Source organism: Alosa sapidissima, chromosome 12, assembly GCF_018492685.1.
Source record: "Alosa sapidissima isolate fAloSap1 chromosome 12, fAloSap1.pri, whole genome shotgun sequence".
NCBI classification, from domain to species: domain Eukaryota; kingdom Metazoa; phylum Chordata; class Actinopteri; order Clupeiformes; family Clupeidae; genus Alosa; species Alosa sapidissima.
The window spans coordinates 20,440,606-20,455,667 of record NC_055968.1 but is presented as its reverse complement, the minus strand read 5'-3'; the positions used below and the strand labels follow the sequence as shown (position 1 = coordinate 20,455,667).

At 44.7% G+C, this 15,062-nt stretch overlaps 1 protein-coding gene across 3 annotated transcripts; it reads right to left on the bottom strand.

Moving 5' to 3' along the window:
- Positions 1-240: 240 nt before the first annotated feature.
- Positions 241-14,622, bottom strand: zmp:0000001174 (retinoic acid-induced protein 2). Of its 3 annotated transcripts, none has more exons than XM_042056084.1 (2): positions 14,286-14,622; positions 241-5,152 (listed from the first exon to the last, which is right to left on the bottom strand). In XM_042056084.1, exon 2 carries the CDS (start codon positions 5,060-5,062, stop codon positions 3,356-3,358), a length of 1,707 nt encoding a protein of 568 aa, XP_041912018.1. In that variant the 5' UTR covers positions 5,063-5,152; positions 14,286-14,622; the 3' UTR covers positions 241-3,355. The 3 variants fall into 3 exon arrangements, with proteins under 3 accessions (XP_041912018.1, XP_041912019.1, XP_041912017.1); XM_042056085.1 differs by having other exon boundaries at positions 14,299-14,622; XM_042056083.1 differs by having other exon boundaries at positions 14,306-14,622.
- Positions 14,623-15,062: the final 440 nt, after the last annotated feature.

Sequence of the window (15,062 nt, the reverse complement as noted above, 5' to 3'; positions counted from 1 at the left end):
GATCAAAGATTCTAGCACACTTTGATCGATTATTCCAATAGTGATATGAGGACAGTAAATGTTACAGTAACTTGCTAATTTCACCTTTGAAATGACTGAAGAACAGGACACCGAGCACACACCTTTTTGGTACAATTATTTAATTATGTAATAATTAAAGGGTGACACACCCTAACAAACACATTAACACAAGATTTTGAACAAATTAAAAGATGAAACGTTGCCAAACCATTTATTTTTTCATTCATTTTTTCTTCACTTAATTTTTACAAAAAGTCATCATTTTCTGGTTACCTGTAGAAAATCCTCATTCAATACTTAAATACCAATACCTACAAAATATGTCTTGTACATTACAACAAGTATCAAGGACAACTCTTCCTGAAACATAAATAAATTCACGTAGTATACAAACAGTCTCAATGCTCCTTCCTTACTCAAAACAAAAAGCAAAAGCAAAATATGGCTCTGACGCAGTGGTTGTTTGTTGGTTGTCAAAAATAAAGGGAAAACGTACTTGGCATGGCAAGCTATCTAAGTCTTAACACTTGCCACCTGACTGCTAATGTGCAAGACTGTCAGCACAGATTCAAGTTTTAAAACACGCGAGTCCCATTTAAATGCAGTGAAGATGAAAGGAAATATTTTTTGTATCTTGCCGTTTCTTTTTTTAATTACATTTCTGTGCCAGAAAAGGGAGGAGGAATCTGCTGCTAATTTAGTCTATGTTGTTTTCTAGAGGAGAAGATTAGCAGTTTTGACGGAACTTTGAGGCATTTGTTTCCTTTTTACTGCCCTGTAAAAAGTTGCTCATTCAAACTAGCAAGCACATTACACCAGCATACCCAAATGCATACATGTTTCTGTTTCCACAGTGGATCTGAGTGGTTTGTTTTTTGATTGACAGATTTATGCCACAGATTCACAGGATATTTCACAGAAATCTGAAACTGATTTATTCATTCACTCAACACGGTAGTACAGACATGGCATCATCAACAGGTCTACGTTTTCTGCAAAGCAAAGAAATAAATAACATCCTGTACGAAACCCTCCATTCACCAGTATCAAGTCCACAGTGCAAAAGGTGTTTTTTCATAGACACTTCAGCATAGTACTTTATAGTACGTCCATAATTCATGACCACCAACTGGCCTTTTTGTCTTCCATACTTCACAGTAGGTCATTTCAGTCATAGCCATTATTATGTACATGATGGACAGTGCACCCCAGGCCAAACCAATACTTCTTTGGCGTAGAGTTGAAACTATGAGCCCAAAGCTTACATCAATTTATTTTATTTCACATTGCCCCATAGTTTACCAGCTTAAGAGTATACTGTTTAAGGTGAGATATAAGCTGGTAGAGGGAATAAACTGGTGTGTTGTAATTCAATTCCAAACATGACCATTTTGAAATTTACCAACACAAGTTTATGTAACATCTATCAAATAAAGGCGCCCATTCATGTCAGATATTGAATTACCACTCTTTGGAGGAAAACATCTGAAGTTCTTCCCAGTTTTCTGAACCCCCCACCTCCCTCCCCCCTGTATTCCAAAAGCCAACATTTACATGTCAGTTTTCATTACAGCATGGGCTGCCATGGAAACGTCTTTCCGCCTTGGGTTAACACGCTCACATAAACACACTCAGTCTCTCATCAGCCCGTGAGATCATAAGATGCCATGATTACACAGTAAGACCATGAGGAAACAGACGAAGGCATGAAATACCACTTCAGAGATGGGAGGAGACACCATGCCCGACATTTTGTCTCCGACCATTGAGTGTCTATCTTCTTTGATTCACATAGTGTGACACACACACACACACACACACACACAAACAATGTTACAAGTGAGAAATGAAAAGGGCATATCACAATGGAGTTGGGGAAAACCACAAAAATGACAATGTATTGTTAAACTGTGCAAGTGGCAGACCTTTGCTGGATATTGCAAAATTGGGTATCACGCAAAATTTTGTTTTGTTTTATCACTTGCAACTAACAGATGTGAACAGGAACAGGATTCACTTAACTGATACATTTTGCAAATGCTGTCAGGGAAATCAGTATTTCTGTTTTCACATATGGTCTATTAAATTTTATAGATGAAAACATATGTCCCCCTTATTCAGAGAAGTTTGTATTCTGTCAAGCTAAATATCTGTTAGTTGCAAGTGACACGTTTGTGTCAAAGCTTGAAATTTCTGTGGTATTTTTTTGTGGTTGAAAAGGTCTATATGTATGATGTTGAAACTGCTCCTAATTAGCAATCAAATATCTATTTTCATTCACGCTGAAAAGTAACTTTGCAAAAAAGAACAGGGTCGGAAACTAGACAAAAACCAGAGGAGTGTGCTCACCCACATCATCAAATCATCATTTGTGTTTTTTCGCCATCTGCCCTTGAAGATAATTTTGTTTCGATTCTTGGGGGCAGGAAAGAAAATACATTTTCTTTTCTCTCCCTTCTTTAGGATGAAATGATGAAAACTGTGCTTTGTTGCCACTGACAGCCATTTCCGATGTTCATTAAAGTTAATGAAAGTGAGGCCCGTGCCTCTGCCAAGTCATTATTAGCCTGCCATGCTAAGCCCGCTCTGCATCAAAGAAGATGCTCCGGTTGACTGAGCCACTGATTAATACAGCGATTTCCCACCATGGGTGAAGTTTAAAGGCCAACCCCCCACCCCACCCCACCCCACACACACACTCATTTCCTAGGCACAATAAAAAATAAAACCACATAAGGTAAAATTATATGGATATTTAGATCATAACACGCTGACTGTGTGTTAAACAGATATGTGATATGGATTTCCCTTGATTCCCGCGATATCAGATATTATGTGTTTGGGGGTGTTGGAGGAATTCACCGCTGATGGCTCGAGGCAGCTGGCTGAGTTTCAGCACGGAGCCGCATGAATATTAATGTCTGATTAAACTCTGGGATAAGCCTCATGAATGATTCATGGATACATGTGACCGAAATGAAAATGCTTGTTAGGCACATGCATCAGGAAGAGACCTCGAGTGAATTGTGCAGCAGTGTGTCATTTGGCTGCTGTCACAACTTTCCTTTCCGGGTGTCTTTTTGCCTTTGATGCATTCTCTGTGTTGTCGACGCAGCCCCTCCAATCATGCAACTGATTACGTTTTAAAGAACGGGGTCAAGTGCCTGTCTTGTGTACCAAAGACTGCTTGGACTGGCCTGAATTGTTTGGACAGACTGGAGAGTATCCCAGAGCCTGGTTCGTGTTTGGACCCTCTAAGGCTGTCATGAATGTCTGCGAAATCCAAAAATGCTACGCTGCTCTCCCTCTCTCAGCACCTGCCAGTGCCGTGCCCTCACTTCCTGGGGAGAAAGGCTGCCAGTCGCTGTTTCTTTATTGGGAGAATGTGGATCTCCTGGGAGCTGACCTTTTTCAATTTGATGGATCTGTTCTTCGACATTTTTTTGAGTGGGTCGTTGGAATCGCTGCCCCGCTGGTCCCCCGGCATCCTGGGCAAGGCCGCGTAGCCACCCTGGCTGGCATCCCGCTTGATGGAGAAGTTTTTGGTGGAGACGCCAGAGAGACCCTTCAGTTTGCCACAGAAGATGGCCGGCATGGCATCCTTGACAGACACAATGACCTTGGCTGTCTGTGAAGTGCTGACAATCTCTATGTTCCCCCCTGCACCAAGCGCTCCGTCATGGACTGTACCGGCCATCGAGCTACTACCAGCGCTATCCACAACCCACTTGTGCTGCCGGCTAAACTCTAAGGACGCTAGGCCACTGAGGAGCTTCGAGTCCAGCTTGGGAGAGCACTCCACTGGCCGCAACACCCCTAAAGATATAGCTCCCGTGCCTATGTCCTCGCCCGAGTGACGGGTACGATCTCTCTCACCCTCCATGCTCCCGTTGGAACTGCAGGACTGGATACAGGTCTTTCTAACGCCACCAACGGACAGGTCAAGGACACTGTCTTGTTGGCATGGCACTTCCTGTTTTGTCTTTATGGGAGGTGCCCGGATCGACAGGTCCAGAACCTCTCCCTCTGGCACAGAAAGACAAGATGGCAAAGGAGACAGGTGCATGGATGGGCCAGTCTCAACACTAGGTGATGGCATGCTAAGGCCAAAATCTTTTGTCGATGTCTGCGTACCCTGGCTCAAAGTACACACTGGCTTTGGGGGGTCTGGAGCCACTTTGGAGTCCTCTGCCTGCTGCGGGACAGGGATAGGGATGGGAATTGGGATAGGAAGAGGCACTGGTAGAGGGACGACGATGGGATAGGGGACCAGCAGGGTGGGTGGAGGCATCAGGGTAGCCAGTGGGGAGCTGTAGGGGTGGGAAAGGGGTGGTGGTGGGAAGAATCCAGTCGAGAAAAGGTCCGGCTGGGGGGAACCAGCAGAATGACAGGTGGGCGAAGGGTTCGCCTGGGAAGGGAAGAGGTCCTGCAGGATAGCAGCAAAGTTGGGGTTCTGCAGAAGGGTGAGCAAGCTCTGGTCCAACATGGGAGCTGCTCCTTTCTGATCCAACGATGGGGGTGGTGCGAGTGCCAACGAGGCATTCTGGCACAAGATGTTGTTTGGTAAGGAGAGGGTAGGACAGCCTGCTTGCTGCAGGAGCTGCGGCGTTAGGTGCTGGAAGACCTGCTGCTCCAGCACCAGAGGCAGGGAGACGGGACCTTGGGCGGTGACCAAGTATGGCGCTGTGCCTGGTTGCGCCACCTGTGGGCCAGCTGTGCCTGCCAGAATAGGCAACATCATTGGACTGTCCCCCAGGCAGATGGGCTGAAGAACCGTGGTGGCCATTTTGAGAGCAACCCCTCCTGGCGAGTCAGCTGTCTGAGTTACAACAGGCGTCGTGCCAGGCACACCCAACATTGGCGAGAGGGACCTCTTGGTCAAGGTTGGTGAGCCAACATTCCATGCCTCGTTAGGAATGACAGGATTCCCGTCATCTTCTAATTTACCAATGCCCTCTCCTACGGTTCCTCCAGTGGAGCACATTTCGCCTTGCGTGCTCCCCATGTCCACAGGAATGCTGTCCTTGTAGGGGTCCTCCATGGCCTCTGGTTATTGAGATCTTCTTCAGCTGCTGGTGGGTGACAAATGCATGATATTCCTTCACTTTTCTGAAGGTGGTCTTTGTCAATCCTGGAAGAGGAGGAAAACACAAAATAGATGTTTGAGAGGGAAAATTGCATGCAGTGCACTGCATTAGCCCAAGATGTTGATTATGGCCCTAAACAGCATTCATATAAATAGACAATCAAGACATTTTCCAGGGCCTCCCTTGGATGCGTGAACCATCTGGTTGCTACAAGAATTAGAGATTAGTATGATGTAACTGCAGAGTCCACAATCAACCCCGAAACATAGTGATACAGGAGAGGCCAAGCCCAGACAGAGAGCTTCAGCGTATCTACCATGAAAAAAGGAAGTATGGCTTTAATTCTACGAGGGGGAGGGGAAGGGGATTAAATCAAATTAACTCTTAGGGAGTCTTGGTTATTTGTTTATATGCCAGTGTGTGTGTGTGTGCGGAGTGTGTGTGTGTGTGTGTGGAATTTATTACATAAAATGCTGGCGCTGACTAAACTAAAGCCTCCCTTTGGCAGACAGACAGACAGAGGGAGAGAGATATATGGAGAGTGAGACAGAGAAGGGAAAGAGAGAAACAGAGAAGGAGAGGGAGAATATGACGGGGGAGGCTGAAAGAGGTGCAGAGCCAAACACACGGACGCCACGCTATTGTAAACAGTCTCGTTTTTTTCCAAAGCAAGAGAGTTTTTTTTCTTCTTGAGCATAATAAGTTCATATTAACAAAAAGAACACTCTTTGCTAGCTACTTAGCATTTATACAGAGATGACTTTATGTGTGTTGAACATAAAGGCCATGAATAAAAATACATTGATTTTGTATTTTCTATGTAGAAAGCAACTTTAAAAGAACAACTGGGGAAATAGCAGCTACATAAAGCCATTATATAATTACATAGTTTCTGAGTGCATTTACCATGGTTTAGTAGCAACTAAAAACATGACCCTTTTATCTAAATAGTCCTTGCTTACTGACAAAATATTCTCTTGGTAATTCCAGAGTGGTGATATAAATTTGAGACTGGTGGGAAAAAATCAGTCACATCCCCATGACATTTAGCTGGAGGGCCTTATCTTGAAGGACCACTGGGCTTATCTGTGTGCTTTCAGTTCCTTTCATAAACAAAGAGGCATATGGGCAGACGAGCACATATAAAGGCTGCCAGACTGACTCAGGATCAGGCCTCCTCTCTCGTCCCTGCGTTAAACCCTCTGGCATGTCTCCGGACCCCTGAACCCAGAGCAGTGGGACTCGGATTGAGGGTGGCGGGGGCAATAATAATTATATATTTTTTCTGTCCATGGCATGCCTGGTTCCCCCTGATTACAAACGCAGAGAGCATTTTACTGTCCTATACCTTCTCTCTTCCAACTTCCCTCTCCCCCCCCCCCCCCATCCTACTCCCCTCCTAAGGCTTAAGCCCCCAGTTGAAGAGGTTAAGCTCGGGGTAATAAGCCATGTGCAGTTACTTGCTGGGGGGAAGCTTTTCATTTGAACACACAGACAGCCTATGGTGAGCTATATTCTGAAAAAAAATCTAAATATACGGGATACATTTATACCGAAGGCTTTGAGGCCAGTTGGAACTCAAGAAGAAATATGTTATACTGCCCTGAAACCTGCCATTTGCGGGGCAGTGCTTGTGAAATGCATTTGTACACAGTGCCTCAGCCCGTGTTGGCAGTCTAAAGGAAAAAAAATCCTAAATTAGGTCACAGGCTAAGTGGATGCATATGTTTAATGAGAACCACAACAGAATCTGTTCCTTCAGATAAAAAAAAAAAACACATTTACAACAAAATTGTCAGCGGGGTGAGACCAACTAAATTTATGACGGGGAATTTATAAAGGGGTCTTTTCTGGGAGAATTCACCAACCGCCATATTGTGTTTTAAGGCCAGTGAATGTATGAAGGTGCAGAGTGTGTATGGAGAGAGAAAGAGACATTTCACAGACCTGTCTTCAATTTATCGACAACATGTGACATTGTACTCTCCTTGCCAAGGACTGCAATTCATCAGATCAATAACCTGGCAAAAAACCTGAGGTTGTTTGTATCAAAGTGTTTGGAAAACAAATGCATGTGTCCCGAATGCTATTAGTCCCATGAATCTCACTCTGTTGGTCTAATGTCTGTGAGTCAGCCGGCCAAAACTCTAGACATAAATCCAAAGTGAGCAAGAGAGGGAAAAAGTCTATAAATTATAATCCCAAGTTGGAAAGGCAACAAGGTGGGTCGTCGGCATTCGAGATGATTTATCCCTTAAGATATTGCATTCCAGCTGAGAATCTTGTAAAATCCAACCAATGAATAGCGCCGACTCGCTTCCATTTACGCACAAAGCCTCTGAAAAAAAAAATACTGAGACCAAACCTACAATTAACTGTCCTGCCTACACTTGTTAACTATTGCCGTCTGTGTCACTATAAGACTCTGAGTGCTATTATCGTAGCCTTTTATATTTAGAACAGCCAAGTCATACACAGCCTGCTGTTAAAAACACAAACAATGAAACCACCACACTTTTCATTTCAGCACTGTTTGGAGGGCACATTATTATACCACCAGAACCACCTCCATTTTCCAATCAGTTTGGGATTAAACACTGGAGTATATACATTAAATAATCAAAAACACATTCAAATGCCCAGAAGTATCACATAAAATGTGACAAGAAAAAGGATAACCCAAACCCTGGTAGCACGCTAGTAACTGTAAAGTGATTTTTTTTTCTGCACAGACCAGACACAGTTGTCATGCCAACGCTGCTCTAATAAATCCATCATTGGATTTTTCTGGTGGCGTGGACATTCGGCGTCCTCCCCCTCATTGATTCCAGCTTGTTTGGGGGAGGTAGCTCTGTTGGTGGCAGAGTGCTCCATCGTCCAAAGCAGCCTCATCATCATCTTTTGATCTGCCACACAGGCCATAGCAAGTGAAGAGCTAGCAACAAAGGCCACTTTTCATACTAGCCTTAAGCAAAACAAAAGACACGGACAGTAAATAAACAAACTCCAGTGTGCTGAATGAAAAACGCCGACCAATAAAAAACAAACCTAAAAAGAGAGGCCTGGAGAGTGGAGTTCGATGAGGTGCCAGAAATTTGTCATGAGAGAGAGAGAGGGACTCCCGATGGGCCAAGCCACCAGAGGCCTTTACACGCCACATCTCGACAAAATGGCTGCCATGTGGAACTCAGCTCTAGCAGGCAGTGCTGTGGTGAAGCTCCCTTTCCCTCAGGGTTTGTTTTCTATTGTACTGTGGCACAGCCATGACGCAGTAACAGGACTGTGATAGATTAGATCTGTAATTCTTCAGGGAGACAGCCCACAATCCTCTTGTTTCCACTCAGCAGAGCTATGGGATGGGCTATGGACAGTGCTCTCCTTGAAAGAAAAAAGGGGTACTTGGTTGTGTGTCCTAGCAGACGCATAGATTCGCAAACAAACACACACACACACACACACATACCATGATCTAATGCAAGCATGTGTGTATTTATAGCATCAACTCTTTGTGCTTAAACCTTGGCCTTCTCTCAGCTCTGGCAGACACCGTGGCTGTATTTATAGTGTCTATAAATGGGAGGTGTCCACTCCGTATGAATGATAGTGTATGAGATCATCAAAGTGAACATGGACATAATAACCCCTATGTGCACACATGCAAAGACTACACAAACACACACACACACACACACACACACACACACACACACACACACAAACACAAACACACACACAATAGACACAGAGTCCATGTTTAAGCAGCTGGTTGTCAGTGTTAGCCTCTGTTGGCACCGACAGTGAAACAGAATGCCACCGCACTGCAAGACGGAGCACTCCTGGGTAAACTCCCTTTGAGGTGGACGCACTCACGGGTGTTGAACCCAGGTCAGTGGGTACTGACTTTGGCCATGTGGAACGCTTTCTTTCAGCTGACTGGGTTTTGGCTGGTCAGACAGCACTGCTGCACCGAGAGCTTCATGCTTCACTGATCTCTCGCTCTCCCTCTCTCTCCAACCCTCTCTAGCTCCCTCCCACCCACCCCAACACCCAACACCCAACACCCCTGCTCGGATCATGTGAGTGCAGTTCTGTTGTATCCCTGTTACAGACACTTGAAAAACCACTAGAGGAAGAAGGAGAAATACAGTGACAAAGACGGATTAGTAAGCAAGACTTTGAGTCATCCCGCTGATCACAATGACAAGGAGCACCACCATCTTGACTTGTCTGATCCGTATTTAAAACATTTAGTCATCAAACGGTGTTCTGCCAGAGATAACGCAGGGATGATGAAATTAGCTGAAAACAGGCCACTAATTCCTGGGAAACACGGGAGAAGAGAATAAAGGAGGGAGAAGATAGCGGAGCAGCGCGAGCAGAAGGCCAATCGGGAGCGCCAGCTGCCTGGCTCTTCTTGCCTCATTAGCGTTTACATTGATTCATGCAGCAGATGCTCTAAAGTGACTTGCAAGGCAGAACTCACTTTTACACACCAGGCGCTAGGTCCTCTGTGAGCGTAAGGCGCACCACCCAGAGCAACCCATCCCCTGCCCAGTAAAAACGGCAGCAGAGGCTTCCTGGCACCCAGCTATGAGCTCACTCCAACAGTCAGTGAGCCCACCTGCTGAACAGGCCAGGAGCCCCCACCCCTCTAACCCCCCAACCCCCCTCGTCCAAAACCTATCAGGACCACCTCAGAGGCCAGACCTGCAGAACATGTGCTGATCTTATCACAGAGAGAGAGAGCCTCATTTGGGCTGCCTAGGGCTCCTGTGCTCTGCGCCAGATCTCTGGACTTACATCAGTCCCCGGCCGCCTCACATGAGCCGAGAGAGCAGGGCCTGGAACATTTCAGCAATTACGGCACCGGAGGCCCAAGACTGGTAGTTCATCTTGTGCACAGACACATACACACACACACGTGCAAACACACATGGATATTATCTGCACAACGTGCATTCAGCCGTATTCTTTACCCTACACTTTAACGCAATGAGCAATGAAAATATACACACACATACAGACACTGGCACAGGCGCACGCACGCGGGCATACATGCATGCAAGCAGGCTATGTTAATAATTAGAGTGAAGACCAAAGGAACGGGAGGAAATGGTAGTGAAGGTGCCGAAGTTGCTTGTTAACTGTCGGAGGCTGTCTATGAAAAACGCATGACCATTAAAATGACCTCTCCTCAACGACCGTTACCTGACCAGAATATTAACACGCTGGTTGACCTCTGACCCTGTTAACACCGCAATGTCACCACTTGACCCCAGGAAGATCATTCCAAAGATCATTCTGAGGTCATCTGATTGTCATTTTTCCATTTCCAGGGACAACCTGGAAGATATAAATACCATGTGGTAAAACAGGTCTTTAATTAAATATGAGGTAATACAACCACCAGCTCAGAAACTGGAGCATCTGTTATTGCGCAGTCATGATCATTACAGCAATGTGGCTAATAGCCATTCCATCCTCACTGCAACTCAACACCACTATTATGACAGGGACTTAGTGAGTGTCATGTATAGTGTTTCAAATGCAACATGGGTTTCCTGGAAGAAACTGGTGGTAAGGGTGGTGGTGGTGGTGGAGGGCGAAGGCCTGTAACGCCAATGCAGCCACTGTGACTCCACAACGAGAAGCTGGGTGGGTGGGGGGGGGGGGGGGGGGGGGGTTGTTGGACTGGGCTGAGCAACAACAAATCGAGACACTCACACAACCAACGCTGCGTGCTGAAAGGACCACATTGGATTCCTGCCCCCTTTTTCTGTAATAGTTTCCACATTTCACTCTCCCTTTTGAGGGGGTTGCGCTCTAAATAGCGTTAACTCGCAGGGAAGAAAAACAACAAACTGCTCACGCCGTACCCTGATGCAGAGGAGAGAACGACTGATAGAACATTCTAAACATTCTGCTGCCATCAGTTCCTTGTGTTCTTTGTATTTACTTCCCCTCTCATCTCACAGAATCGATAAAGAGGATCTTGGTGGCTTGGCAGCTGGTGCTTCGGTGCTTGTCTGCTGTAAGCTAACTACCATGGACAAATTCATCAGCTCTTCAAACAAGCCGTAATGCAATAAACACAACAGTTCTGGAAAAGATGGATAGCCATTTAGGTAATGAATGCAGAATAACAGGGACACAACAAATGGGGGAAAGACTGAGTAATGTATCTAAACAAAGTGAACCAAATGTTGGTGGCTGAGGGCAGGGTGTTACAAACCTAAACCAACAAGCCATCTGATAGACATCTACTCTTGTTCCCTCTTATCATAGGTACACATTAAAGCCTTATCTCATATGTCATTGGAATACTCCGCAGTTATCCTCTCTCTCTCTCTCTCTCTCTCTCTCTCTCTCTTTCTCATCATCTCTCTCACACACACACACTCACACACACACACAATGTTTCTGTGTTTGTTTCACTCTCTTCAGTGTCGCTTTGTCTGGCTTAATTGCATGCATTTCAGTCTGCATCTTTAAGTATCACATTCTTCCTACATCCCTCATGCAATATACCGTATACCCTCTAGAAGATGCTCTTATTGTTACTGTCCATGACACAATTCTCCACAAAATTCTGCACTTACACACCATACCATCATGATTCAGCTGACACATTAAAGTGTAAGACCCTTCCTTACCTTTTATCACCACCTCAGGGTCTGAATTTTTGCACATCAGACCGCTTAAGTTTATTTGCCCCACCTTACCTATACCCAAATCAAACGAAAAACACCCCACCTTGCAGGATGATAAAGCTAATAGCCTCTTCTCCTGGCCAAACAAAAACCAGAGAAGGGCAAAGCTCCTGAGTATAATCTGAGATTAGATGAGTGACCAGGAATTAAATCCACCAATAGTCTGTTTTTCGAAGGCCTGCCTGATGGTCAGTTTGACAGTTTTCCCATTTCTGAGATTGCAATAGTTACAGTAAATAAGAAATGCCATGAAAAGGGTGTAGTGTCATTGTACTAAGAAACACCTTGTGGACCAGTTGTATAATACAAGAAATAGACCACTCTAACCTGACAGGACAAAACTCACCAGACGGTACGACATTTGAAGAGTGTTTGCAGAGAAGCATTAAGAAGCATTGCGCTGCTCCATCACTAAATCAGCCAAGGTCAGTGTGTGTGTGTGTGTGTGTGTGTGTCAGCAAAAACTGACCACCTTTCTGACCTGGTGCACTTCCCAACTGCGTTGACCAATAAACTGCAAACACAAGCTAATGCTTTTAAAGGCACATATGCGAGTCAATGAAGTGCAGGACCACTGATCAGCTACAGCTGAACATTTAGTGTGCACATAAATACTGTTGAGTAAGACGGTAACCCTGACACCACTTAACCCCCCCCCCCCCCCCCCCCCGACCTTGACTGCTCTAGTGATGGAGCAGCACAGTAGCCTGCTGTCTTCACTAACAAAACTGTTTAAGAAGCATTTTGTGATGCTCTCTGCCTCTCACCAAGGACCACAAATTTAATCTGGAGGAATGTCTGGATTTAGTGACACGCTGGGCAATCACAATGCTGCATTGATTTAATATAAAGCATTCCTTTATTTATCTTGCTTTGACGGGCCAAGCTCAGGCCTTGTCCAATACTGACTGCCAGGCATAGCAAACATGTGAGTAACATTTTGTCTGTGTCTGATAAGACAGCACCTCTCTGTCCTTTGATACTGATAATGTGTTTTTGATGTGAGGTTCAGTGAGTCTTTAAAACAAGGGAAAACGAATTAATGACTCCTGATGATTGATAGACATCTACTTTGTATTTATATAACATGAGAGAACTTAACAACAAACTGAATCTATCATCATTACTCTTGAGTTTGGAACCTGTATCCATAATCAGCTCAGTCTTGTAAAAAATGACAGTCACTAATACTGTTGTATTTAACAGCATGCGTGAATATGGACCTAAATAACTGAAACATAGGGCATTGGGCAATATTGTGAAAAAGAAGTAGCCTACATTAGAATACTTTCGTGTTTAGCTGAATCCCTCTTTTAGGGGGAGCTACAACACGCACCAAACGGTAATGTATTCGCTACAGAAAAGCAAGATGTGTATAATTAGCGATAGGCCTCCTCCTTCAGGCGATGGCTGCAACCAATCAGCAATAAAAGACACACACAAAGAACATTGTCTGCTTACATTACTAGTCAAATTTCAAGTCTGAAATAGGCTACAAATTAGCAGATATTGTCAGTGTACTTGACGTATATTTTCAAGAAAACATCTCACAGACTACCATCACAATGAATTTCAGGATCAAAATTAAGACAAATGTTGTTGAGAACATTACAACAATAAATGTGAATATGATGGAACTGGTCGTGGTTATCAGGATAAAAAATTGCCTATCCAATAGTCTACTCAGTTTCTTGGCCGACTGTAGGAGTGCTGATAGTATCATTAACGATGCGCCTCCGGGTACAAAGTCTCGTGTTGGACATGTTCACCACACATCTGTCTTATTAGCATTAGACTATCTGCCAATCCTCCAAAAGAACATCTAGGCCTACTCCTCATATAAAATATGTTCGGAAAAGGTTATGACCATAGACTACACATAACAAAACACGCCTGTTGCCAAAGAATCACATTTGTTTTGTTTACTGTACATAAAACATGTACACGACAGCCCAGCTCTCAGCTCATTGTTCGGTCCTCTCAGGTAATTCGTTGCCTCGTCCTAATTCTGATAGCCCTGGGGCAAAGTAGTCTACAACTGCACAACAATCGGTTATTTCCATGGCTTATAACGTGGGCCTTCTCCATTTCTGACAATTAAATGACTGTCACAGAGAAATAGTGCCAGATGATGGTAAAACATGTTCTGCCTCTTTAAGGCATGCAGCCTTTTAAACCCGGCGGATAACGCACCTGCGTGGCAAAATCAACCTGTAAAAGCATTTCCACCACATAATTAATAATCGATAGATTGTTACGTATTAACTTGGTGTTGAACTAAATACCACAGTCGAATATGTGTTGTACACGCGCTACAAATGTAGCCTACAGATAGCCTTCCATGCGCAATAACGGGATAAGACTATAGACGTTTGGATGTAGCCTAATGCATTCTATTTTATTGCTATTATGTCATCCGACTGTGTTGATACAATTACACCATATTTCTGTCTTATTGGACACCTACATCAGAAACTCACAGCCTACCCTTCAGTTGGTTTTCAGGTCCAGCCTCAAAATAACGGCAAGCAATCGGGGATATCCTTAATCACGCATTATTCCAGGCTTCTCTCCGTCTCCGTTTCATGCATCCGCGCAGCACCACCAATTGCTCGTTTTCCCTCAAGTCTGCGACACCGCGACAGTTTCTGACTGTGCACAGAAAATACACGTTGACGTCCAGGCCAGACCACTGTGCACCAAGCAGTGGATATAGGGTACAACGCATATGATTGCTGACAAAAGCGGGGCTGATGGACACTACGGCTAAATAGTCCCGATGCTGCTGCAAGGAAACTCGCTCTTCCACCCCCTGAAGAAGGATGTAGTCCTGTGACAGCGAGGCTGCGCGCGCAGCCTTCTGGCTCTGCAACCCGTAGTCCTCCCCCGACTACTGAACGCGCGAGCGTGCGAGCGTGGACGCACGCGTCGAAAGGTAAATCCTTGGTCAAATCCATGCAATGCACTTGTCATGACCGCATGCGAACCCATCGGGCACTTATTAAAAACAATAAAGATAATCTTAATAATAAACAGGCAAATAGAAAAACAGGCCTATTACCAGACGCCAATTGCGAATTTGTAAACAATAATAATAATAATAATAATAATAATAATAATAATAATAAAAGAATCCGAGATTGTGGGTACACGACAGCAGCTGAGCCCTGTGAGGGAAACCTAGCAGTTAGTACAACTGACATCTCCGCCACCCCCTGCTTGTCACTGTGACAAATGGCAACAT

Bases quoted from the DNA above. Each gene is read 5' to 3' on its own strand.
- zmp:0000001174 (XM_042056084.1), bottom strand. From the start codon at position 5,062: ATGGAGGACCCCTACAAGGACAGCATTCCTGTGGACATGGGGAGCACG.